Source organism: Schistocerca piceifrons, chromosome 2, assembly GCF_021461385.2.
Source record: "Schistocerca piceifrons isolate TAMUIC-IGC-003096 chromosome 2, iqSchPice1.1, whole genome shotgun sequence".
NCBI classification, from domain to species: Eukaryota; Metazoa; Arthropoda; class Insecta; order Orthoptera; family Acrididae; genus Schistocerca; species Schistocerca piceifrons.
Window position 1 is genome coordinate 355,287,019 of NC_060139.1, and position 27,978 is coordinate 355,314,996.

The 27,978-nt window shown below is 39.9% G+C and overlaps 1 protein-coding gene across 1 annotated transcript in view; it reads left to right on the top strand.

Annotated features, from left to right (window-relative positions):
• LOC124775377 (ATP-binding cassette sub-family C member 4-like) overlaps positions 1-27,978 on the top strand; it is a 140,487-nt gene that overhangs the window by 60,661 nt on the left and 51,848 nt on the right. Inside the window, exons 9-16 of the mRNA XM_047250211.1 lie at positions 736-918; positions 2,041-2,327; positions 6,542-6,725; positions 6,803-6,946; positions 7,027-7,122; positions 19,254-19,462; positions 21,792-22,146; positions 26,775-26,925. Of these exons, the coding sequence (XP_047106167.1) occupies positions 736-918; positions 2,041-2,327; positions 6,542-6,725; positions 6,803-6,946; positions 7,027-7,122; positions 19,254-19,462; positions 21,792-22,146; positions 26,775-26,925 (1,609 nt within the window). The remainder of the gene's footprint in view (positions 1-735; positions 919-2,040; positions 2,328-6,541; positions 6,726-6,802; positions 6,947-7,026; positions 7,123-19,253; positions 19,463-21,791; positions 22,147-26,774; positions 26,926-27,978) is intronic.

The following is a 27,978-nucleotide window of genomic DNA, read 5'->3' on the forward strand; positions in this document are numbered from 1 at the left end:
CATCCCTTGTAATACCGTTATAGTTTTGATCACTGATGCCTTCTCTGCATCAACTGATTCGTTTGCTGGCACGTTGCTTCAACAAACCTGTGGACCCATTTCGTATGGATGGTTGTGTTGAGTGTTTGTGTAGTGTAAGAAATAATAGCTGAGATCTACTCCTAGCATGTTGCCTTCTTCTCTCCAAGAGCACTATGCTGGCCGCCAATCATAGTGGAATACTACTCGTATAAAAGGAGTCGCATGTCAGCATTCCATTAAACACTTCAGGGATACATTGCTGCCAGCTTGGGTGACGGCGAACCTTTGCATAAGACGTTTCCCCCCATATTTTTACTGGACGCCTTTCTTCGCAACCAACAACAACCTCAACGACATCTTCACAAAAATATTTTATTTATTAACGATAGCACACGATTCGGGATAAATCCACGCTCAATAGTCAACGGTGAAAATGTGTATAATGTAAATGTTGATAATTCTGCAATTTTAATAGCTGATATCGATATTAGCTTTATCTCGAAGCATGAATATAATGTTAATAAGAAACAAAGAATAGTGGTCAAAATTTCTCCAGGACCAGACTGCGAATTGGTTACTTCTGAGATGAGCATCGCCGCGTAATTTTATCAGTTTTCCTTTCCTCCGATGATCCTTCAATCTTAACGTTAGTGCTCTTGTAGTGTCCTTTTTTCTACTAATATAAAAATGCTTGCGTTTCCTTTTTGTGCACAGGAGTTCCTTGTGAAGCCGGAGGCGACTGTAGAGGACAGGAGCGGAGGGGCCGCTAAAGGAGAGGTATCTTTGCAGCACGTGTCAGCCACGTGGGACGGGGCCAACCCATCCCTTTCGTCCATAAACCTCAACGTCTTACCCGGCACGCTATGTGCTGTTGTAGGACCTGTTGGGTGTGGAAAGGTAACGAGCTTTTTATTCGTTTTAAGTAGTGTAATATGGTTTTGGGGTTTGTAGCTGTATAAGTAATTACTTACAAATTTACTGTTTTATTTATATACAGTGGTCCGTAATGAAACTAATAGTAACTGTGAAATACAACCTTCAACTGGATCTAGGACGCAGGGAAAGTTTAAAAACAGCAACTGAAGAAAATAATATGCTCTGTGTGGTAAATTCCAATTTTCGTTTGCTGTCGATATATTTATTTCTCCACTTAGCGTGTAGCTTATGCTACGTGCTGTCCAACAATTTGTCTTGTAAGGCTTTAATAGTACACAATATATGCTTTTAGATACATGTACATATAGAGCAGTTAGTCGTTTGCATGTTTCATTGAGCATTCACGCTATACTGTATCTGAAATGGAACGTGACAATTGTTTCCTACGAGTAACACAATTTAGAAAAATATGTTGAAATAACCTAGCCCTTTACACAAGTGTCTTCCATAAATGTTTGTGTGGCTTATACTGTCACACACACTGTCCCCCACTTGACCACCACATTTTTTTCGTTCAGAAACAAAATAAAAAATACATCAAGAAAACGTAATTTAGCTACCAAGAGAACATTAACCAGTATGACTGATTTTATTGTGACTTTGTTCATTAGGAAGATACGCATAGCAGTACATCTTTTTCGAATAGTAACGTATATTATTTTATTCTGTAAGCCATTTCCTCTTCAACAATAATTGTTCAAAAACTTAACATGATATACCATTCACGTACACATTATGTTACTAACGTAACACAAAACGACTGACTCTCCCGTTCTGGCAACACTGCATCTACTAAGGGTAAGGTAACTTGCCCACCTGCTGATGTTGACAGCAAACAATTATAAACACAAGGAAAATGCACACAAGCAAGTCGATGAACAATAATGGTCCTATAATATTCTTTTGGGGTATTAGAGAACGTACTTTTGTATTTCAGATTTCCGTTCATTAAGAACGATGTGTTCTTTAAGTAACTAATTAAAGAGGGATAAATAGTTTCCGTTAAAGGACTGGCAAACTCAAACCGAAAGATCGTATAAAAATGATGATCAGCTAATTTGCCTTCTTACTTCATTTATGCAGAGCTCGCTGTTGTACCTGCTTATTAATGAGCTGTCACCAACATCTGGAAAGCTCAAGATTGGAGGGAGGGTATCATATGCGAGCCAGGAGCCGTGGATATTCGTGGGCACTGTGAGGCAGAACATCCTGTTCGGACAGCCGTACGACAAGAAGAAGTACCAGAAGGTGGTGGAGGTGTGCGCCCTGTCCAAGGACTTTGAACTGCTGCCGTACGGGGACAAGACGCTGGTGGGAGAGAAGGGCATCACACTCAGCGGCGGGCAGAGGGCCAGGGTGAACCTCGCCAGGTACGTACAACAGGAAGAGGTGCCAGATGGTAGTGGAGGTGAGTGTCCTGACCAAGGACATCGAGCTGCTATTGTTCAATGTCACAACGCTGGCGAGAGAGAAGGAGATCACCTTCAGCAGCGGGTTGTGTATCTAGTGGTGGTTCGTAGTTCAGTAACGTTAGAGTAGTCCACTTTCTCTGTATTCATGCAGATATGCACTGAGAAGAGAGGATCACGGGAAGGCAATGGATGTGTTGTTGGTCGTGTGCACTTTTTACTCTGTTCAGTCCTGTAAGAACGACGCTCAGAGTCAAATAGGCGGCGATATATGTGATTACCAGTGGATCACGATTAACCCCATGCTGCTCAGCAGGGGCGGCATGATGTCTATTCCTCAAAAAGTTGTGGCCGTCAGTGTGGTGGTTTATGTGTGTGGATACATTGTCTCTGTGATACTGAAGAGTCACGCGGACGAGTTACGCGAATTCTTGTGTAATCTCTAATATATATTCTATGACCCATGCATCTTGCACCAATTTTGTGCTACAGTGCAAGGGATAGTTATCATATATATTTTTAAAAAGTAAGTTACTGACATTATTCAGATATTAGTATTATATATTTATTACCCCACAATATAGGAATAATTATTATCCGCCTGTTCTCTTTCACTGTACAAAAGGAAGGTTTTGGCATTTCTCTGAATTGCAGTTCTGCGGTGCGAGAGGGAGTTAAGCCAAACGGTAACCTTACGTCAGCTAGTGGTAGCCAATAGCACATGAGCCTGCAATGACATATTTTAATGTTGACGTCATGACTGACGGTGAAGCTGATTCTGTGTGTACTACACTGCAAGAAATGAAGGTGACTGGCAGAAAAGAAAGGCAACAGTACCAAAAACTTGAGCCTAGACTACGAGAGTGAAAAAACTTGCAGATATGTTTCAGAGAGAGAATAGGGTAGCAGTTGCGATTTCTCTGTGAAGTCTACGAAAGCTATCCTCAGTTGGTGCGAAAATCACACACTTACAGTTAATGATGAGGGAAATTCCAATGCTGAGTTTTGTAAACTAGGGAACTATAAGGAAATAAAGGGACCCACTTGCAGTGTTGTACGCATGCCATGTACACGTGGAAAGTTTTTGCTGGAATGAGTGGACAATCAGTCAACACCAGAATCATCGAATATAAGCGGTGGGGAAATCGGCCGCGGCGGAGCACACGGTGTGCCAGACCGACAACATAGTAAAATTCGCTGCCACTGGTGTTCTTGGTGTAGAGAAGAGCTATCACACCCGCTTGTTCAGGGAAGTTCTAGAACTACACAAACTTGGTCATAGCTTCAACAAGAAGGAAGAGAGCTTCAAGCTGAACGGATCTTGGATTCCCGTCCTGGAGCGAATGATCGTTGCAGACAGCAAGGGGATACCCGCAGCAACAATGACCACGGAGAAGCCGTTGGAAGTTGGAGCGCTAGGTACATGTAATCTGCTGCCGCGAGCTACTCTCCAGCCGTCTGCCACCAGCAATGAAGGATGAAGGTTTGAGAATGCCAGCCACTCATGCTGGCGAAACATCAGACAAATCATCAAACAAGCATCGGCCGAAGAACCCAAGACAGAAGCCATCAGACAATTTGTGAACCACAATCTGCAAAACCGAGTGAGTTGGCGCAGTGGCTAGCACACTGGACTCGCATTCGGGAGGACGACGGTTCAATCAAGCGTCCGGCCATCCTGATTTAGGTTTTCCGTGATTTCCCTAAATCGCTTCAGGCAAATGCCGGGATGGTTCCTTTGAAAGGGCACGGCCGACTTCCTTCCCCGTCCTTCCCTAATCCGATGAGACCGATGACCTCGCTGTCTGGTCTCCTCCCCCAAACAACCCAACCCAACCTCTGGAAAATGCTCTTTATGCAGTCTGGTGTATGCTAAACAGAGAAGATTTTGACAGTGGGGGTAAAGTAAATTTATTGTATTCATATTGCATGAAGAAGAAGTGGGAAGAGAACGACAAGGAAATATGTCTGTTATGTGAAATCTCTTCTTGAAATGCATCGAATTTACAAAAATGGAAATGAAAGGAATGGTTTTTGGAGTGTCTGATATAATACATGTAGAATTATATTAGTCTATATTCACAAGACGTAGGTTTCAAGACGCCACATACTGCTACATATGAGGTGTGTGACTCACGCACATCCAAACAACAGGATATATATAATACGTCAGGAAACTGGCCTACCTCGACTCTAACCGCAATTTCATGCCGCAGAGAAGAATCAGACTTTTGTCTAATAACGATTGATTTGCAGAAATCTTTTTCACCACTGAAGATACCTACTGAAGTTGTTTTCTACCTGAGGCTGCTTTGGGTGTACGACTTCGGTATCCCCCTGCATAACGATAATAGCGATATTATGTACATGGCTCCTGATAACATAGCTTCAAGAGGTACTTCAGAAAACGTCTTATTTCTTTAGATTGCTATTTCAGAAAACACTCTGAAAAAGAGAAAGTTGCGTTTGTTTTCCGACAACTACTTAGCTCAGAACAAGAATAACACATAATACCTGATGCACTATGTCCTTGTTGTGGCTACAGTTTTTCATTACATAGAAGATTTTTACTTCCTTCCTAGACATATCTTTTTACCTTCTTACAGTGACTTTGGTGGTACTGAGAAAGAGAACAGTAGAATGGTCTATGTCTTTACTTCAGAGGACTGGTACAGAGTAGTATACAGTAAAACACCCGAGTTAAGGAGCATTTCTCTGTACAGAGGATGATCAAGTAAGATTGTCAAGATTTGTAAGCAGTAGCTTCAACTCTAGTTAAGAAACAGAAGTTGACTTTTGGGCAGAAGATGAAATTTCGCAAAACTTGTGTCATGGAAATGGAATCTAGGAAGCCTGGCATTATTCAGTTTAAAGAAAACTAGTCTCCATCGACTTTTCGCAGGAAGAGTACTGGACGACCGCGGCAACTTAGAGCAACAGCAGGCTTCAGTTCCATCAAATATTAATGACTTACAAAATGCGGAGTGCTCGTATGTTGGTGGCAGATTGATTGCTGCTGTAAAAGACAAAGACTTGTCCCTACTCCTCACATACCAGAAAACTATCATGCCGTGTACCGTGCTCTTCAACCAGACATTCGAAGTACACCGAGCTAGAAGGAGCACGATACAGACGGCTGAGAGTAAGTATAGATACCGATATAGACGGTTGCTTTGACTTGGTGTGTCTGGAACCTCAGATAATTATTAATGCTTAAAAATAACAAAAAATTTCATATTGAAGTAAATCGGAATTCAACTACATTTTAAAACAAAGCATTGATGAAAACTGGACTGTTGTAAAAATAACCCATTTTTAAATACCATTTTTCAAATTTAGCGATTTGGAACTGACGTTTTCCGGATAAATAATGGATATTACAAGACGATTTTAATTTTCCTATATACTTTGGACTATAATTAATTGATTATGAGCCAATGATATGACTGTTAATGTGCTCAGTTTCATACAAGGAGACCACTCGCAAAACGCAAAATATATTAGTTCCAAGTGTGTGAGTGGGTTAGCTCCCTCTCGCATTCTAGCGCTCTATTACCATCCGACATTCAAAGTCGGTTAATTCGCGATTTAGTGCCATTAGCAGCTGACGCAGTTGTACTATTTAGGGAAGACATTCCAGAGAACTGCGCATTAAAATCGTACTTTATTCAGCGCAGCTGGCATCTGGAACGTCCTATTTTCAAGAGCGTCTGTAACAGATATAGATACATCGTCCTCGTCTCGACATACAAAAATCGTGTGTCATGCGTAATTGTGCACAGCACCATCACCAAAGAGTAGCATCTCGCGATGCATAGCTACAAGACACACCAGCACACAACTATTTATGGTACCGACATATGCCAGGGTTTTGTAATGGGTATCTAGTATTCAAGAATAATATTTACACCTCTCGCTATTATTCAAGTACTCGTGGCTATTGCTAACATGAGCAGGACACTTACACGCGGAAACATAGTGTAGAACAATCTGAAGCTACTCACTTGTCGGTATCCAAAATTATTAAGAGATGAAAGGAGGTCCTCGACATAGTGTGATAGAAACATTGATACAGATTCAGACTGAAATGATTCTCCTTTTGTCAGTTGTAATATTTAATGGTACACTATCATAAGCATGGTAGTAAGACAATTACTTACTGTTCCATTTCACAGGGCTGTTTATCGGGAGGCAGACATTTACCTGCTAGATGACCCCTTGTCTGCTGTTGACACACATGTCGGCAAACATCTCTTTGACGAATGTATTAACTCTTATTTAAGTGGAAAGACGAGAATTTTGGTCACGCACCAGTTGCAATACCTCCAGGGAGCAGACAATATTGTGATACTGAATAAGGTGGGTTGATCTCCTTTCACGCATGAACGGCAGTTGCTCGTTGCATTGTTTACATTAGAAGAAAATTTGCTTCACAGGGAATCATCGAGCATCAAGGAAATTTTGAAGAGATTCTCCAGAGTGGCGTCAGCTTTTCCAAATTGATGTCAAGCACGGAAGAGGAAGTAGAAACGGAGGAGTTGAGTAGTAATCTACGGAGAAGCACCAGAAAGTCTATGCAGGTAACTCTATTATTTTGAAAAATTTGGGACTACTTTCTCGGATTACAGACTTTCTCAACGAATATTACTCTCTTTTACAGGACGAACAAAGCAAATTAAGACGTTCAAAACGTATCGGATCTCAAAGAGCCAACGTAAATATGCTCGACAGGCAGATATCCACGTTGTCGGAAGTGGTAAGTACTGCCCTTAAAGGTACAGGATACTGTTTCAGCACTTACCTCCGCTGATTTTTAGTCCGCAGATGTAAAGTGTCAGATCTTTGAAAATTATTAAGATTTTGCTGTTATTTTTTTGTTGGCCTAATGTATTAGTGTGAGAGTTCGTTTTTCTGCCAAATATGTATAAAACAGTTTGTTTTAGTCTGTGTTGGTCCGAGAATCGTTACGAACAACTAAGGACTGCTGTCTGAAGGATATAATCAAAATTTTGCTATGGTAGTGTTTCGCCTAATTTTAAGCTGAAACTTAAGGTGGGACTGGTAGCCGGGAAGTGAGTGAAAACATCCAGACACAGTTGTAAAAGCAATAAAATCAAACAAGTATGCGTAACGTACTCTCAATGCAGACTGCGGTAGGTTCTGTTATTTAGAAGACCAATGGAAGTTATATGAAGAAAGTTATGTGGAAGAAGTTTCAAACATCTAAGCTTAAAACTGCTTCTAATTTATTCTTCGAATTTGTAGGATACAGACGTACTAGCGGACTCACTGAAGCCATTTGATCAGAGACTAGACTATTAACACATATTGGTATGAAAAGTCAAATGCACACTCAATCAAAGAAACAAGTGCATATAAAGGAAGGTCCTTAGACCGAGAGTAATTTTTATTCCCAACGCACTGACTCGATTCGTAAGAATTTGTTTTAGTAATGAAAACACTACGTATCCAACTATGACATTCTATAGATCACAGGATGTATTGATTTTTGGTTCTTTGCGAGAACTGATTAGAATACGAGGGCGTGCTGAAAAGTATTCCCTCCGAATTCTTTATGTGAGAACGCTGACAGGTTTTTAAGTAAAACAAACTTTATTAACGTTCTACATCTTTATTCTTCATGTCCACATATTTATTTCTCAACATAATCACGCTGGTGACGAACACATTTATCCCAACGGGAGACCAGTTTGTTGATACCGTCACTGTGGAATATCTGACTTTTTTGACGTAGCCACAAATTCTTATTTGCTTTCACCATTTCATTTCTATCAAAGTGAAGTTCTAGAAGGTGCTTTTTATGTTTTGGAAACGATTAAAATCGGTTAGGGCTAAGTGCGGACTGTATGGAGGATGATCAATTAGAGTGAATACAACGCGTCGGATTCTTGCAGATACGTCGCAGTACACCTATGTGGTCTGACATTGTTATGGATAAACTCTTCGAATTCAAAACTCTACTACAGCGAACTGTTCCTCACTCACCAACAAAGCTACGTTAAACAACGTTATGTTATTACATTACACGACGTCATGTTACATGCCTTAATTAGCAGCCCTCTAGAGACAGAGGATTGCAGGAGTGTAGACATGAAGTTTAAAGATATAGAATGTTGATAATGTGTGTTTTATTTAAATAACTTTAAGAGTTTCCAATTAAAAGTACGGAGGCACTACTTTTCAGCACGCTCCTGTAACAATATGACAGAATTATCTTCTCATTATAAATTAGACATTTACTTTTAATTAACTACTAACGCTCACCAGTCATTGTACTGATTAAGTATATAAACAAAATTGCATTAAAACTGAATTCACTTGATAGCGTAAGACAGGAAATCAATACCCTTCCCAGAATACGATGTAATAATTACATCTTCGATTCTGTATATAACCAACAACCAACGCCTTCGAGATAAGAATTTAGACAGTTTTACTGTTTAACGTAAACTACTATACAAGGCAAAATTCTGTGTTTTTAAAGTTGCCATTTTACTCACTTATTCCAGTTTCTGCAAAATTCGCGTAACCATCTTTCTTTCCTAACTCTTTAAATAATCGAGCAAATATATCTTTGGTCTATAAAGTCAGCAATATACTATTTCCGCTTCCTTTAATGTTTTGTTGATTTTATTTTTTATTAAGTTAACATTTGTGGTTCTTACTATGTTCTTTACTTGGTTTGACCCAGTACGTGTATATTCTTATTATTTTTACTAGGAAGAGGTATTACGCTATTTTATTTATCTCTTTATGTTTGTGTATCTTTTATTATTCTTAAATGAAACCACTACTCGACAGTTGATGTCGAACTTATCTCTGTTCCACTTTTTTATTTTGAAATAAATCTCAGTAGAGTTTACTAACATACTTTTCCCATTAATTGGTTCCTCATTAGTTGAAAACTTAAATTATATTATTTTATTATTGTTTTCGTTGCTGTTGCTTTATTGTATAAATTTTAATTTTTATCTTTTCAGTACTGATAACAGATCGTGAAATTATATCCTTTGGGGCAAAATAATTAAGTCGGGTGCTTTGGATTTATCTTTTCACATAAACAGCATCTTTATTTCTTTTAGTACCTGTACAGACTTTCGCCACTGTGGACGAGTGTCCGTGTACCCTAGAAAAAAAAATTGACCAAGGTCTAGTCTACAAAAAAAAAGAGGCCGCTACCACCACTTTAGCCTTATATCTAACATAGGCAACCAAAACCTCTTCCTCATCCAACTTTGGCCTCTATTTTGCCATCCCACTGACTGTTATAGCGATCTGGGTACTCGCCACATATTTTCTTCTAAGTAGCTAATAACACTCTGCGTGGCATGTATTAATGGTTCATTTCCTGATACACATAAAATAATAATTCGGCTAAAGATCTTGTCACACTTCAGTGCTAGTTATGCTGTTCTGTGAATTTATAGTGCTGTAACAGAAGTGAATAGTGCAGGCTTTTAACAAAGGACAAATGAGTCAAATTACGCAGTCAGTGCAGTTTGGACACAACCAATGCCTACAATCCTATCAGGAACCGCTCTTCACCATGAGAGGATCTGGGCAGACAACTATTCAATTATATCGGAACACTATATCGGACCTTACACAGATTAATAATCCTGACAAAAAATCCACACACACAACAATTGATTCGTTAACATACAACAATCTCTGTAACGCAATCCCATTGAATTCAACTGTTTATTTTCACCCTGCAATTACTAATATACTATAGAAGATACCACCGATTCCCATTCGAATCCAAACAACGAAACTCACAATTCGAAAGACTGGCTAATCCCTGCAAAATTAGCACAAAACATCTCTACTGACATGATTTTAATAGGAAGTTCAGCAATATTGGTGATTTGCTTCTTGGAACTTCAACAACCATGGTCAGGTAATTTATCTCCAGCATCATCCAAGCCGTTCTCCGATGAAAAGTGTGCTGACTATTAAAACCATGTAAACCCAGTGACGAACCATTAAGAATGAATAAACGAATAGAGTTAGTAGAACTTTTAACAATCAATAAATTGTAGCAGTAGGCCGTCGCGACTTCGAACAGCGTCAAGCAGCACCGTTAAATGCGATCTTTGCCATTTAGGTTGTTGCTTAGCTAAAACTCCCGCTACTGCAGAGTAGCTGGAACTCCCGCCTGTGTAGAATTAACAGCGTTCTTTTTTCCCGTCTTCCTCTCTACAACATTACATGTACAATAACTTATAAACATAACAAAATAGTTTATAATAACACCATTTTTAACGATACACCAGTCTGAAAATTACTCCGTAAGGAGTTGAGACGATAATTTTGCCCGTAACGACCACCAGAAAATTTTGGCACGTTACAAAATATACCATAACGAGTCACAGATTTGCCTCATGAATAATTATTTAGCCGTAACTGGAATTAGACAGAAGCTAACCTTGAGACGATAAACAAATTTCATTTAAAAACTAGAAATTACTTCACGAATAGCAATCTTTTTATTGCAAAATAATACAGACGGTTGAACATGAAACAATTCATTGTTTATTGTGGCATAAGGAGACAGACAACAGCAATCTCGTCTTCAAATGAAATCTAATGTTGCACATGTAGCAAACACACCAAACTGTGGGACGTCACATACACCATCCACGGAGAAGCAGATTTTATATAAATACCTTCTTTTTAAAAGAGGTTTTGGGGGCCACATCCATTTAGGGATAAGAAGTTTCGATTCTTTATTATTTCATAATGAGTCTTGTGACTAGTAATCTTAGTCTAAAACACTCTTTGTGATACACACTTTGAATATGACGTAATAAAAGTCAACAGCACGGTAGCTTGGGAAAATCACTTCATACTCACCTGTAAATGGTTGAAAAGCTATCATGAACCTGAAGTTTGGTTTGACACCACTGTGGTTTCCTAGGCACGGTCCTACTAGGTCCTTATATTCGTCGGCTATGGGCAGATAAATGTCCAGTAAAACACAGAATGGATTCTGCACAACATGTAGATTTTAGGGAATGACGATGAAAAGTAGTCCCATTCTTTCTCCCTAGTCAACATGTTTTATAAAAAAAGCGAAGTGATTCTGTTCTCAATTAGAACAAAAATGTCTCCTCCATTTAAGAAACACTATATAATGTTGTAAGAGATATATGTTTCACCAGTAGACTGTCAATCTATTTTCCACCGTCGGCCAAATTCAGCACAAGTGATGGTTCGCAGTGGCCCTACTAAAATGTTTTATATCAGTATAATACAGTACAACGAAATTTTACATTACTACTGTATAAGGAAGAACAACATTAAGAAAGACAGAACAGCCACTTAAGTAGTTATAACACATGAACGTCTCCCCATTGGCAAAAGATTCCGGGGGGGTCCCCCAATTCGGATCTCCGGGAGGGGACTGCCAAAGGGGTGGGGAGGAGGTTACGATAAGAAAAATACTAAATGACCAACGAAAGGATAACGTTCTACGTGTCGGGGCGTGGAATGTCAGAAGCTTTAACGGGGTAGGGAAGCTAGAAATCGGAGAAATGAATTGCAAAGGCTGAATCTAGATATAGTGTGGATTAGTGAAGTGAAATGGAGAGAAGACAAGGATATCTGGTAAGATGAGTATAAAGTAATATAAACAGAAGCAAAAGATGCTGTAACGGGAGTAGGACTCGTTATGTATAGGAAGGTATGGCAGAGAGTATGTTAATGTGAAAGTTCTGTGATAGGGTTGTTCTTATCAGAATCCAAAGCAAACCAACACCAACAACGATAGTTAAGGTATACATAACAATGTCGCAAGCTGAAGATGAAGAGATAGAAAAAGTGTATGAGGATATTGAAAGGGTAATACAGTATGCAAATGAGGATGAAAATCTAATAGTCATTGGGGACTGGAATGCAGTTGTGGGGAAAGGAGTAGAAGAAAAGGTTACAGGATAATATGCGCTTGGGACAAGGAATGAGAGAGGTGGAAGATTAATTGAGTTCTATAATAACCTTCAGCTAGTAATAACGAATACTCTGTTCAAGAATAACAGGAGGAGGAGATATACTTGTAAAACGCCGGGAGTAGGGGAAGATTTCAGTTAGATTACATCATGGTCTGATAGAGATTCCGAAATCTGATATTGAATTGTAAGGTGTACTGAGGGGCAGGTATAACACAGATCACAGTGTACTAACGATGAAAATTGGGCTGAACTTTAAGAGATTGGTCAAGAAGAATCATTGTGCAAAGAAGTGGGATAGGGAAGTACTAAGGAATGACGAGATACGCTTGAAATTCTCTAAAGCAATAAGGTATATCTCATTAGGAGGAAGAGGAATGGACATCTCTAAAAAGGGCAATCATGGAAGTTGGAAAAAGAAAAACATAGATCAAAGAAGGTAACTGCGAAGAAACCGTGGGTAACAGAAGAAATCTTCCAGTTGATCGATGAAAGATGGAAGTACAAAACTGTTCAGTGAAATTCGGGAATACAGAAATACAAGTCGCTGAGAACGAAAGAAAAAAGGAAGTGCCCGGAGCTAAGACGAAATGGCTCCATGAAAAATGGAAATGAATGTAAGAAGACATGATTGTCGGAAGGAATGATTCAGCATGTAGAAAAGTCAGAACAACTTTCAGTGAAATTAAAAGCAAGGACAGTAACAGTCCGAGGGGATTTCCACTGTTAATTCAGAGCAGAGAGCAGATAGGTGTAGAGAGTACATTGAAGGATTCTATTGAGGGTAAAATTTGTCTGATGTGATGGAAGAAGAGACAGGAGTAGATTTAGAAGAGATAGGGGATTCAGAATTAGGATCATAATTTAAAAGAGCTTTGAAGACTTAAGATCGAATAGGGCAGAAGCGATAGATAACTTTCCACCAGAATCTCTCAAATCACTGGGGAAAGTGGCAACAAAATGACTATTCACGTTGGTGTGTAGAATGCATGAGTCTGGCGATATACCATCTGACTTTTGGAAAAATAACATCCACACAATTCTGGAGACTTCAAGAAGTGACAAGTGAAAGTATTACTGCACAGTCAGCTTAACAGCTCACGCATGCAAGTCGCTGGTAAGAATAATATACAGAAGAATGGAAAAGAAAATTTAGGATCTGTTAGATGTCGAGCAGTTTGGCGTTAGCAAAGGTAAAGGCGGTTGATAATGGGATGAAGACTAAAGAAGAAATCAAGACACGTTAACAGAATTTGTTGACCTGGAAAAAGCGTTCGACAACGTAAAATCGTGCAAGATATTGGAAATTCTGAGGAAAATGGGTGTATGCTATAGGGAGTGACGAGTAGTATACAACAAGAGTCAACAGGGAATAATAAAAGACCAAGAACGAAGTTCTCGGATTAAAAAGGGTGTAAGACAGGGACGAAGTCTTTCACCCCAGTTCACTCTATACATCGAAGAAGAAATGATGGAAATAAAAGGAGTGGATTTAAAAATAAAGGTCAAAAGATACCATTGATATCATTCGCTGATGACATTTTTATCCTGGGCGAAAGAAAAGAAGAGTTACATCAGCTGCTGAATGAAATCAACGGTCTAACGTCTACAGACTTTCGACTGAGTGTAAATCGAAGAGAGACGAAAGTAATGAGAAGTAGCAGAAATAAGAACAGCGAGAAACTTAAAGTCAGGATTGATGATTACGAAGTAGACGAAATTCAGGAGTTTTACTATCTAGGCAGCAAAGTAACCAATGACGGACGGAGCAAGGAAGACAACAAAAGCAGACTAACACTAGCGAAAAGGGCATTCCTGACCCAGAGAAATCTACTAATATCAAACATAGGACATAATAATTATTTTGAGAAAAAAGTTTCTGAGTACGTAAGTTTGGAGCACATCACTGTATGATAGTGAAACTTAGACTGTGGGAAAACTGGAACACAATAGAATGGAAGTATTTGAGATGTTTTACTACAGACGAATATTGAAAATTAGGTGGACTGATAAAGTAAAGAATGAGGAGATTCTGAGCAGAATCGAAGAGGAAAGGAATATGTGGAAAACGTTGACAAGAGGAAAGAACACGATGATAGGAAATCTGTTAAGACATCAGGGAATAATTTCCACGATACTAGAGGGAGCTACAGGGGCAAAAACTGTAGAGGAAAACAGAGATTGGAATACATCGAGCAGATAATGGAGGATATAGTTTGGAACTGCTTAGCATATGTCAAGGAATTTGTATGTTCTTATTGGTACACCTGTGTTCTCAGAGAGAGAGGTCGACAGTCTGCAAGTAATACGCGCTGCCAAACACTTCACTTGCAGTCGATAATGGGTACCCGCCGGTAGTAACATTGGCCTGGTCTCTGACCTCATGCAGGAAATAAAACTGGATGCCTTGCCAACATGAACTCACTTCGTATTGCGCTGTGCTCTAGTATCTACCTCACTGACGCTGTGTGTATGTGACCAAACTGCTTATTGGATTTCAGTTGGACAGCTCTCAGTATTACGAACACACGCTTAACGATGGACTGACGCGACAATGGACTATCTGAATTCCTCTTCTCTTGGTATGTGTCTACCACTTTTACGACAACATAGCGCGGAATAGTTTGTGAACTATCGAGTGATAATTTGGTGTCCATCCTTACTGTGTAATAAATAGTGTTTGTTGTACTTTACCTTCCATGTAGGTCAGCGTCAACAAAATATTTTCGCATTCGAGGGAGAAAGTTGGTGATTGGAATTTCGTGAGAAGATTACGTCGCAACGAGAAAAGCCTTTCTTTTAATGATTTCCAGCCCAAATCCTGTATCATTTCTGTGACACTCTCTCCCATATTTCACGGTACTGTAAAACAAAACGAGCTGCCTTTCCTTGAACTTAGCCCTTGTGTTGCAACAACAGTCTGAATTCAGTCATCATGGATCCAGAATTCATTAAAATTTTGCAGCAACAGCTGCAACTTCAAATGCAACTGTAGGCATAACAGGAACAAACACAAAAGCGACAGCTGCTACTTCCGATGCAACAGAAACACAGCAAGAAGAACAACGAATGGAAGTTCTGTAACAACAAGAAAAGCAGCAAGCACAAATTACGGAAGAGTAGTAGCGTATAATACAGCGGCTCAACAGGCCAGAACAGCATCCATTATCACCATTCACGCTATTCAATCCAGAATGGGATTCATGCTACACACATTTGCAATTACACTTCCAGGAGGGTAGCTTATATGACGTTACTAAATAGTGTGTTTTTATTCTATCTACAACCGACCCCCAAGGTAATGTTTCTTCCATAAAAGTTTCGTCATCTCATTAATAATGAGGGTTTATAGTGGGCACAAATTCATAGTTTGGTAAACATTAGAAGCAGAAAACACTTGTCACAGCACGTAGGCTATCATTTTTTCGTTGTCGCAGGAAGTTGCACCAGTCAGTTATAAGCTGCATCGGCAGCTAACCTGAAAGGGCTGACTGGAAAGCGTTGAATTTTGCGTCCAAATCAAAGCTTATACCGAAGTGCTGGTGAGTGATATACAAAGTGTGTATCCACCTGGTAATGAATTCTGTGCATAGCCACAGATACTCTTGAGGAAATACTGGCAATAGCAAAGAAACCTTGAAAATATTAGATACAGCACAGCAAAGTTTTGATGAAAGTAACGTATCTGCAAAATCGCTTAACGTATCGAATATAGAACCGCAGTATTTTTAGGAAAGTGACATTCTTCCATAAAACAACGTTCCAATCATGACGTAATAAGTTTGATTGGAAGTCATCTCGTTCCTCTTCGTCATCAGACTTGTGATTCAAACCCTGACGTGCACTTAGGGACAAAGTCCATCCAACAAATCAGCAGCGGCACTTACTCAACTCACAAGCTTCTCGTAGTTTCTCTATGTCACCCTCCCTACAACAACAGTAGGGCGCAGTAATCGGGTGTCGAGATTGTTTTTCCAAACATACACTCACTCGGTGTTCACATAAAGAAACGTTCTGTAGGCACTTCTGCAAACAAGGACAAGATTATATGGGAGGAACTCTTCAAAGGTCGCGGTGTACTGCATCAACAACGCCACCTCAGTGTTAACAAGCCACCGTCGCAGTTGAGACCTTTCACAGTATAAGCGCCAAAGTTAACTCTCCCACCAATGATCAACAACCAATTAATAAAATTACGTTTTGATAGTAGTTCGCCAATTTCTATCTTAAATTAGGAAGTCTATACCCATACTGGTAAACTTTCTGTACGATGTATTAGTGTCATTATAAGACATTAACATCTTGCAAAGTTATATCTACTGTTCAAGAAACTACAAAGGAATAGAATAAAATGCAATCAACAAAACTGTGAATCCTTTTAAGAACAATGTGAGTACTTGGGCCAAATATTAAGCCGAAAATTACTGAACGTACTCGGCAATATATGGAAGTTATCAAAAAATTCAAGTGCCTACCAAGTTAAAGACCTTCAGTTATTGTTTGACAAGATCAGTCACTATGCCACATTCATACGAAATGCCACCTAGATCGCTAGACTTCTTAATTTACCTAAAAAAGTCGGAAAATATTAACGGTCACAGCAGCGTAAGAAGGCTTTTAAAAATGAATGCAATATGTCAAATCCGCTCCCTGTCTGGATTCATCAAGACATCATAACCTGGCCGCTGACGCCTCTCAGTAATGTACTGAGGCAGTCTTTTCTCGTAAAAGTTGTGATGGACACGAAAAACCCATGTACATGCATCTCAGCCCAGTTAACCTACTCTCAAGTCGGGAAAGACACTCTTGTTATCATTTTCGCATTCATAAATACCGTACATTTCCTTCTGATGCAAAATTTCACTCGTTACTGACCAAAAACCACAGATTTTTTTTGTTCAGATCTACAACTCAACATGAAAATGCTGATGGCCTATCAAGACAACCCAGAGAGTCAGTTCGAAATTGGTGATACCCTACGAAACTACAAAACCACCTACAAAACTTTCCCCTGACAGTAGCTGTAATTGCAGAGGACATGGTTGAGAACCCCCTTCTAAAGCAAATTATGAGATACTCACCAAGGCTCGCACTTAATTTTATCTCAAAAATGTCATCCATATGGTACAGGGAGTACTGATTCTGACAAGAGCTGATCAACTTGCCACCACGGTGTCGGAAGGTCAAAAATCCAGCACACTGACCACTGGAGCATGAAACACATGAATGCACTCACAGGGTAGCATGCATACTGGCCCAGCGTCATGTAGGATATAGTGAGTCCTCTCCTGCACAACCGTTGCATCAACCCCAGTCATCACTCTCACAGTAGTTCCACGCCTGGCCAACGAGCCAGTACTCATGGGAGTGCGTACATGTGGATTTCACTGGCCATTTGCTGTGAGAGATATAACTCATTGTCATTAACGCATACTCCAAATCCCCATATGTCATTTGAATGTTGAGTACTACAACAAGGAAAACAAGAAGAACCTTGCAGGAAATATTCGCCGCTGAAGGATTTTCATAAACCGTTTTATATGTTTGTCCTCAGCTGTCGTCTAGTATGTTCAAAGATTTCTACTGTCGGAACAGCGTAACATGCGTGACAACAGCACTGTTATACCCAGCCTCCAATGGTTAATCTGAGCACCTTGTCTACATCTTTATCTTGCAAATGCTAAAAATTATGTCAGTGGCATCCAAAGCTGATGACTCATATAGATCCACAGCTAGTCAGTGAGGTACCTAAGTGGAGCTGTTGCTCGGCCACCAACACGAGACATCTTGGACCTCCTGTGGCCTGCAACACATGCAAGGCATCCCGTCATGCCACCCCTTCTCCCCCTTACTCTCTACGGTATGGCCTCACGCTTAGAAAAAATTCCAGGATGCCTACAAAGTGTCATCAGAGCTACTCAGGGGCTTCAGATGTCCACAAGGAAGCCTAGGGCACTATGATGGTATGACGTGCATATCCACCTTGAGCCAACTGCCACTGGCCCTGGAGCCAGTTCGGACAACTTCAGACACCAGACAGAGATAGGTCAAGAACTACAGATCCAGTTGCGTCGAACCTCGACTCTACCACCAATGACTCCCAGTGGGAACCCAGAGATGGAATACCAGCACTGGTGAGCTGCAGAATCATGAGATTGCTCCCACAGCAAGCAGTGGACACAGCGCAATCACAGGTACCAGCCGACATCAAAATGGACGTCGAACCCCTATTTGGTCTGTTCACCTACACCTCCCCCCCCCCCCCCCCCCCTCCTTGGTATGGCAGCTCTGATATCGACAGAGATTGTTTCGACCACGTTAAAAGAGGGAAGGATGTTATGTCTTGGTTCAAAGACACCGAGCTCGGTAGTCTATGACATACGTTGCCATAGGTTTCACCTGCAGGCGATAAGATGTGTCCACAAGTAATCACATAGGCATGGACTCCGACGCCGTGCAGGAAATAAAACCGGCTGCATTGGCAGTATGAACTCATTTCGTAATAAGCTGACGCTGTGTATAAGTGTTGCTTATTTGATCTCACTTGGACAACTTTTTCGAATGCGAATGTACTGATGTTGATGGAGTTGAGTAATCATGGACTATCTGGTTTCTTCTCTTGGTGTGCATCTACAGCTTTACGGCGACCTGGCGTGGACTGGTTTTTTGAACTCTCACGTGGTAACCGTATATCCATCCTTACTGTATAACAAAGAATGTTGGTTACAGTTTAGCAGATTTAATACTTATCAGCATACGTTGAACTTATAAGTAACAGATTTTACCACGGCAGGTTTATGATGGTTTCACGAACAACACATGGGCGATTTCTTTCTCTGTAATTTCAAACTCGGCTGGTCTCCATCCATAAAGTTACATCGCTGACAGGACATTGACAAAAAAAATTATCTTTTTGCAGAGTGTTTTGCTGGACGAAACCGGTAAACTACACAGAGATCCAACAGAGCAGGACAACAGTGAAAAAATGATGCATGAGAACTTCAGGTGGCAAACCGTGTGGCAGTATTTCCGGGCAGCTGGTGGCCTCTGCCTGTTGTTTTCTGTGGCTATCATGATAGTCATCGCACAAATTATCACCAGCGGTTCGGACTATGTGGTAACGTTTTGGTAAGAAACTGCAAATAGTATTATAAATTCAAGTCTGTTATGATAATATGATAAACATTCCTTTCGTTTGTTTGTCCAGAACATTACAATAGGTATGCCTGTCATCTCTTTTCATAGCTACGGAACAGCGACAAATAATTATTGATTGATAGAGAAGGATTTTATTTGACGCCATATAGAAATAATGTGGAGGAAAGACAAATGAACCCTTTTCACTATAACATGTGACTACACACGATTATCATACTACAGGACACTGATATATGCCCAACCTTTCCTGCATTCAGTAATTAAAACTTCCGGGCTAAGAGGCCGTGGTCCAATAATAGAAATACTTCTCCCTGACGTTTCGTTGCCAGCTGCGGGCAACATCAGGGAGAAGTATTTCTATTATTGGACCACGGCCTCTTAGCCCGGAAGTTTTAATTACTGAAGACGCCGGCCGTGAAAGCCTACGCGCTATGATTTCCTGCATTAATTGCAGAAACTCATCCGATGATTTAGATGCCCTTTATTCAACACACACTACAATATGCCTTCCAAGGAATCACTGGCAGACAATGCACACCATTTTTTAAAATATATAAACATTCCTATGAAATTCAACAGATTTTTTGAGTGATCAGATTGCTCTGAAAAACAAGGTGCATAGAATATTTCATAAAAATGTGAAAATCAGCCCAAAACTTTCAGATATTAGAAATATGTATCTTAGTTTTCAAATGTATTATATACAACTCGGTTTCATACTTACTCATACTTTTTTGTGATTTGATGTATGCTCCCCGCCACTAACACAATAGCTTGACTTGTATATAGATTTGATTCGAGTACTGTAAATTACCGATATGTCAATATGTGTTTATAATAGTCACGTACCATATGTAAAGTTTTGGACATATAGTATTATTTGACGTCTGCTAAACAAATACTAAATAAGTTTTGTATTACACTTCTAGCACTTTACATAAATGTATAGCCAAGGTCTAATGATTTACAATATTCCGAATTTATTTGGACTTCTGTAGAGGACAAATAAATTTGTTGGAAGCGGAAAAATGAAATGAAAATATCTCTGTAAATATAACAGCTATGAATAAAATAAAGCTTACTCTATCCTGGTGTTACAACCCATGTCCTGCCACCATATTCCTTTTTCTTGTTAGTGTTATCCATATGCAACTATCACCGCTGACTCTACAGAGAACCTCATTTTTTTCCGAGCATCTGTCTGTAACAACACATCTCTTTCAATTCTGTTCTTTTTCAATTTTCAAAACTTTCCTGATTCACTTCCCTGTGATGCTGTATTCCAGACGTTCATCCTCATAATGTTCTTTCTCAAGTTAAGGCCTACCTCTCATGTTAGTGGACTTATGTGGTAAGGAATTCTGCGTTTATCTCTGCTAGTCTCCTTGTATTCTTCCTGCTTGGTCCATCATGTATGCTATCGTCGTTCTTCGTTTCACTCTCAGTCCGTATTCTGTTCGAAGTAGAATGTTCACAGCATTCTGTAGTCTTGTAATCCTTTCTCAATTTCACGGAGAACGGCGGCGCCATCAGCGAATCTCATCATTGAAATCCTTTCACGTTGAATTTTAATCTCACCTCTAATGCTTATTTTATTTTTTTCTGCGCTTCTTCGATATGTATATTGAATAATATAGATATCATTTTTACCTTACATCCTTCTCTTGACTTCTTTCTTGATTTCGTCTGATTATTGTTTCATCTCGGTTCGCTATAACTTACACCATTTTGTACATGGGCTATGAAACATCTTGCACCACTTTACATTCTCGAATAATTTTTTATGCCGTGAGAATTTCTGCTTTACTTTTCTTGAAGGCAATTTCATCGTAATGTGAAGGACAATTAATCATCTTCTCTAACCACTTATATTTTATTCTCTTCAGCAGTTATTATGCTTAAACGGTCACGCTGAATCTGTAATAGTTTTCGAATTTGTCTCTGTTTGTTATCACCGGGAATGTTTGGATGATGTTCGTGTGAAAGTCTCATGATAAGTCTCCAGTGTCATAAATTCTATACACTGAATTGAAGAAGCATTGGCTGAAAGTTTTTCTGTGTAGTCTGGAACAGCAAGTAATTTGCAGTGGCTATTTGGATCACCAGATTGCTCAGTGATGTGTTAGTGGGTAGTGCATTTGATTACAGCACTGTCCACGAAACCACTAAATTAGAGGAATGCTCCCTGCCTTGTACACTGAGTTAATATGTTAAAATGAAATCTTGTCAGTTACTAATGCTAGGTAACATGTAATGTGGTTGAAACATTCAATAACTGCAATGCTGCTGATGTGCACAGGTCTAACACGGAGGTACTGAGGACGTCTCTCCAGATGCAACTGGAGGCAGCCGGTGGCAGCAACCAGACGTTGTCAGAGGAACTGGAGTCTCTTCCGCCCAGCGAGTTCTTCCTGGAACTGTACGGAGGTCTCGTGGTGGGCTGCATTCTGCTCACACAGATCCGATCCATCGCCTTCTTCAAAATGTGCATGCGGGCGTCGCGAAACATGCATAACACCATGTTCAACTGCATCCTCCGGGCGCCTATGCGCTTCTTCGACACAAACCCATCTGGACGAATTCTCAACAGGTTCTCTAAGGATATGGGATCTACCGATGAACTCCTGCCGCAGTTTTTGATCATGATGATTCAGGTACGTGTTTGTAATTCTGTTTCAATAACTTTTAAGAGATTTATGGATGAAATAACTGTAATACTGCTGATTTAGGAACCAGGTTTTAAATTTTAAGACATTTCCAAGGGCAGATGTGGACTCTGACCACAATCTATCGGTTATGAACTGTAGATTAAAACTGAAGAAACTGCAAAAAGGTCGGAATTTAAGGCGATGGGACCTGGATAAACTGACTAAACCAGAGGTTGTACAGAGTTTCAGGGAGAGCATAAGGGAACAATTGACAGGAATGGGGGAAAGAAATACAGTAGAAGAAGAATGGGTAGCTCTGAGGGATGAAGTAGTGAAGGCAGCAGAGGATCAAGTAGGTAAAAAGACGAGGGCTAGTAGAAATCCTTGGGTAACAGAAGAAATATTGAATTTAATTGATGAAAGGAGAAAATACAAAAATGTAATAAATGAAGCAGGCAAAAAGGAATACAAACGTCTCAAAAATGAGATCGACAGGAAGTGCAAAATGGCTAAGCAGGGATGGCTAGAGGACAAATGTAAGGATGTAGAGGCTTATCTCACTAGGGGCAAGATAGATACTGCCTACAGGAAAATTAAAGAGACCTTTGGAGAAAAGAGAGCCACTTGTATGAATATCAAGAGCTCAGATGGAAGCCCAGTTCTAAGCAAAGAAGAGAAAGCAGAAGGGTGGAAGGAGTATATAGAAGGCCTATACAAGGGCGATGTACTTGAGGACAATATTATAGAAATGGAAGAGGATGTAGATGAAGATGAAATGGGAGATACGATATGCGTGAAGAGTTTGACAGAGCACTGAAAGACCTGAGTCGAAACAAGGCCCTGGGAGTAGACAACACTCCATTAGAACTACTGACGGCCTTGGGAGAGCCAGTCCTGACAAAACTCTACCATCTGGTGAGCAAGATGTATGAGACAGGCGAAATACCCTCAGACTTCAAGAAGAATATAATGATTCCAATCCCAAAGAAAGCAAGTGTTGACAGATGTGAAAATTACCGAACTATCAGTTTAATAAGTCACAGCTGCAAAATACGCACGCGAATTCTTTACAGACGAATGGAAAAACTGGTAGAAGCCGATCTCGGGGAAGATCAATTTGGATTCCGTAGAAATGTTGGAACACATGAGGCCAAACTGACCTTAGACGTATCTTAGAAAAAAGATTAAAGAAAGACAAACCTACGTTTCTAGCATTTGTAGACTTAGAGAAAGCTTTTGACAATGTTGACTGGAATACTCTCTTTCAACTTCTGAAGGTGGCAGGGGTAAAATACAGGGAGCGAAAGGCTATTTACAATTTGTACAGAAACCAGATGGCAGTTATAAGAGTTGAGGGACATGAAAGGGAAGCAGTGGTTGGGGAGTGGGACAGGGTTGCAGCCTCTTTATATTGAGCAAGCAGTAAAGGAAACAAAAGAAAAATTCGGAGTAGGTATTAAAATCCCTGGAGAAGAAATAAAAACTTTAAGGTTCGCTGATGACATTGTAATTCTGACAGAGACAGCAAAGGACTTGGAAGAACAGTTGAACGGAATGGACAGTGTCTTGAAAGGAGGATATAAGATGAACATCAACAGAAGCAAAACGAGGATAATGGAATGTATTCGAATTAAGTCGGGTGATGCTGAGGGAATTAGATTAGGAAAAGAGACACTTAAAGTAGTAAAGGAATTTTGCTATTTGGGGAGCCAAATTACTGATGACGGTCGAAGTAGAGAGGACATAAAATGTAGACTGGCAATGGCAAGGAAAGTGTAGCCATGTATGGAAGTGAAACATGGACGATAAGTAGTTTGGACAAGAAGAGAATAGAAGCTTTCGAAATGTGGTGCTACAGAAGAATGCTGAAGATTGGATGGGTAGATCACATAACTAATGAGGAGGTATTGAATAGAGTTGGGGAGAAGAGGAGTTTGTGGCACAACTTGATAAGAAGAAGGGACCGGTTGGTAGGACATGTTCTGGGGCATCAGGGGATCACAAATTTAGCATTGGAGGGCAGTGTGGAGGGTACAAATCGAAGAGGGAGACCAAGAGATGGATACACTAAGCAGATTCAGGAGGATGTAGGTTGCAGTAAGTACTGGGAGATGAAGAAGCTTGCACAGGATAGAGTAGCATGGAGAGCTGCATCAAACCAGTCTCAGGACTGAAGACCACAACAACAACAATCGATGAAATAATAATGATAATGGTAATAATGGCGTGGTAGGAAAATTATCACCATCATTATCTTCACGTCAAGCATTAGGCCTTTCTTTTTTGCGTTTTACGGTGTCCCTACCGTCCTTGGCCTTCCTTGACATCTACCAACAGACTTAAATCTTCTTATTGGGAAGAGTGGTCTTTATCCACTCATTCTGTCGAGATGTTCGTTCCTGTTTCCTTTTTTCTTCTATTTTGGTTATGAGACTAAACACATTTAATTTTTCCCTAATTTCTGAATTTCGAAACCTGTCAGCTTTTGTGCACCCCTTTACTCCTCTTCGAAATCTCATCTCTGTTGCTTGTATACTACTTTTTTAGCGTTTATGTTTAACCTATGAATCACTTCCATAAATAAATGTTGGAACTGCAATTGACCTGTAAAATTTGAATCTTGTTTCTTTCTTCGTTTTATTTTTAGACATCTGTTTATTGTTACATATATATTCCCAAATTTCGCTAATGTATTCTCTACGTCTTCGTGATACTCATATGCGATGTCACCAGCTAAATAGTTAAAATGTTTGGCCTGTTTTATCGTTCTTTTGTTAATAACAATCTTTGTTCTTACGTGATATTTTCTTCTAAAATCCACTAATTTTATCTTGCTTTTTGAAATCGTCAAATCGAGCTCTTCACAAATCTCTGCTAATAAATGTATTCCCCTTCGTAGGTCATTTTCCGCCAGCAGGATCGCATCGTCTACATATAAAAGGCAATACAGTTAATCTTAATTTCCCGATAAAATAATCATCAATTCCTTAAATTCTGTACTGTTTGGTAACATCTTTCACTCGGACACTGAAAAACACACACACTCACCAAGAAAGTTTCTCTTAGAAATCCAAACGTCGGCTCTAAAATGCATATCTTGGGGGCTATGAGCGCTTGTTCTATAGATGAGTTGTGTTTCAAAGTAGCGAAGATGAACAAATGTTCATAGCTCTTAAGGTATGCATTTTAACGCCCATGTTTACAGATCATTTTTTCTTGTTTTGGTGTAAAGAACCTGCCCCCCCCCCCCTCCCCCCCAGAGTTTGTAAAAGTATTTTTGGAACACCTCGAATATGACGTCTTAGAAATAAAGAGAAAGATTTTCGTACTGACTTCAGGAGTAGGGTGTATCGATTTGACGTTTGTTGGCTTGTATCATGTCACTGGAATATACGACGGAATCTTAGAAATAACGAAACTGCTTGCATACTACTAGCACTTCTGGAAGAAACGGTTGCTAGTACTCCTAGGTATGCAGAAGCGGGCGTATGATGGCGTCGTAGGTGTGCTGATGAAAAATATATGTTTTGTGTGAGCGCCGCTTCAGCATACCCTGTAGGTGGGGCCGTATAAAGCTAATTCTCCGCTGCGCCCCTAGTATGGCAATATTTATTGTTGTGAAGCATTACGTATAAACGACAAGTATAGTACTTTGTGATCATAGAACACTATCGATGGAATTTTTAACGCCAGTTCCAAGAGGATACCCTAAATCTTCTCTTCTTCTTCCACTTTTGAAAACGCCGTTGTCAGAATGAGGTGATTCCGTATGTCATGAATTTTGGCCTGCCATACCTCATGATAGCCATTATCTGTGATCGAACGCGAACCTTGCGGTTTGGAATCAACTACACTGAGACGAAAGTGATACTTTAGAAAAATCATCTATAGACTGCAGACGTTAATACGTGGTGCTGCAGGTGTCTATTTCCTCATCAAGTTTTAGAGGAATCGAAAATGTGCCAGTTAAAAGAGCGTTTTTGTCCTGCAGTCTAAGAACGGCCTTCCTCCTCTCAGCCGACACATCCTTCGACCATCCTTCTTAGCACCCATATACCTTTGAAGCTCTTTTTCGCATCTATCCCCTTTGGTAACTCCACCATATTTATTGAGATGATCTGAAAGGATTTACTAGATAGCAGTATCACTGCGTTTCAGCACCAGCCACAGCAACGCCATCTGCATTTGTACAGTGAAGCGTCAAAAGAAAGAATTAATAAAATATTCTGATTGCAAAACAACCTATGTACTTATTTTAAACATCGTGTGAATGAAGAGTACCAACATTCCTGTTGCACCCTTGTGGTGAGAAGTAAATGATCAGTTAATGGAATACTTTCGGGTATAAAGCCAAGCTGTTGTTTCCATTTTTCTGGAGTCCAGGCAGTGAGTACGTAAGAACCTTTCTGTCATCCCGTGAAAAAGACGACTTCATCGGTAGTCGAAATATCCTGCAGCAAAAATGTAGATAGCGACTCGGCTGTATTCCACTAATCAAACTTAAATTAGTTGCTGTTTGATACAGAGCCGTTTCTTTCAGCCAGGTAACCTGTTAGTAATGGCGCGGTTATTGTCGAGATATTCCTAAACTACGTGTTGTATGAAGGAAATCACAATACATTTTCTCGTTTCAGATTTACCTGGTGCTATGCGGAATTCTGGCTATGGTCCTCGTCGTGAACTACGTTCTCATTGTTCCCATGGTAATCGTCGGAGCGTTATTCATTTATGTGGCAAGACTCTTCATGACTACTGGAAGAAATGTTAAGAGACTGGAGGGTGTCCGTAAGTATCGTGTCAGCACATACAAGTCGGCTAGGCTTTTTTTTTTTTTTAATGCAAGCAAGTATAATTTTTATCGTAATAAATGGCCGTTATAATTCCATATTCACTAACACAAAGTGTAAGGTGTGTGTGTGTGTGTGTGTGTGTGCGTCCGTGTGTGTGTGTGCGTCCGTGTGTGTGTGTGTGTGTGTGTGTGTGTGTGCGAGTGAGTGAGTGTGGTAAAAACTGAACTACTACCATGATCAGTGACAGTAAAGTTCTGATTTCTTAAGCTGTGCGATATCAAGCATTATATCCCAGAAACAATTGGATACGCAATCTGACCATGAATATTTAACAGAACAGGTACAGACGCATAGGTTTGTGTAATCTATGCGCAATTAAAAGTAATTCTGTATAGCAAACATTAAGTAGTAAACAAAGGTTCACTGAGAAATTGACCAATAATTGAATAATGTGTTTGCATTCGGCTTATAGTTCGAAGTAGTGCAATACACAACTTCAAATAAGACAGCAGCTCTTTTATAATTCGGGAGAGAATGGCACTTTATAATCTAAAGCATTACCTATTGAAAAGAAAATGCTCGGGATTATGATATCTTCCATGAAATCTTCCATGAGGAGGTGAGCAACTTATGAGGTTCCATTACACCATGCGGGAGAATAATGCCGCAAATTTGAAAGAGGAGTAACCGCAAGTAAACTATGAAGGCCCACAGTCAATATGGATTTAGAAAACATCGTTCTTGTGAAACACAACTTGCTCTTGCTCACACGAAGTGTTTAGTGTTACTGGATAGGGATTTCAAGTTGATTCCCTATTCCTTGATTTCTAGCAGACTTTTGACACTGTACTACACAAGCGGCTTGTAGTGAAGTTGTGTGCTTATGGAATATCGTCTCAGTTGTGTGACTGGGTTCGTGATTTCCCGTCAGAGACGTTCGTAGTAATTGACGGAAAGTTATCGAGTAAAGCGGAAGTGATTTCTGGCGTTGCCCAAGGTTCCTTATCTATATAAACGATTTAGGAGACAATCTGAGCAGCTGGGTGCA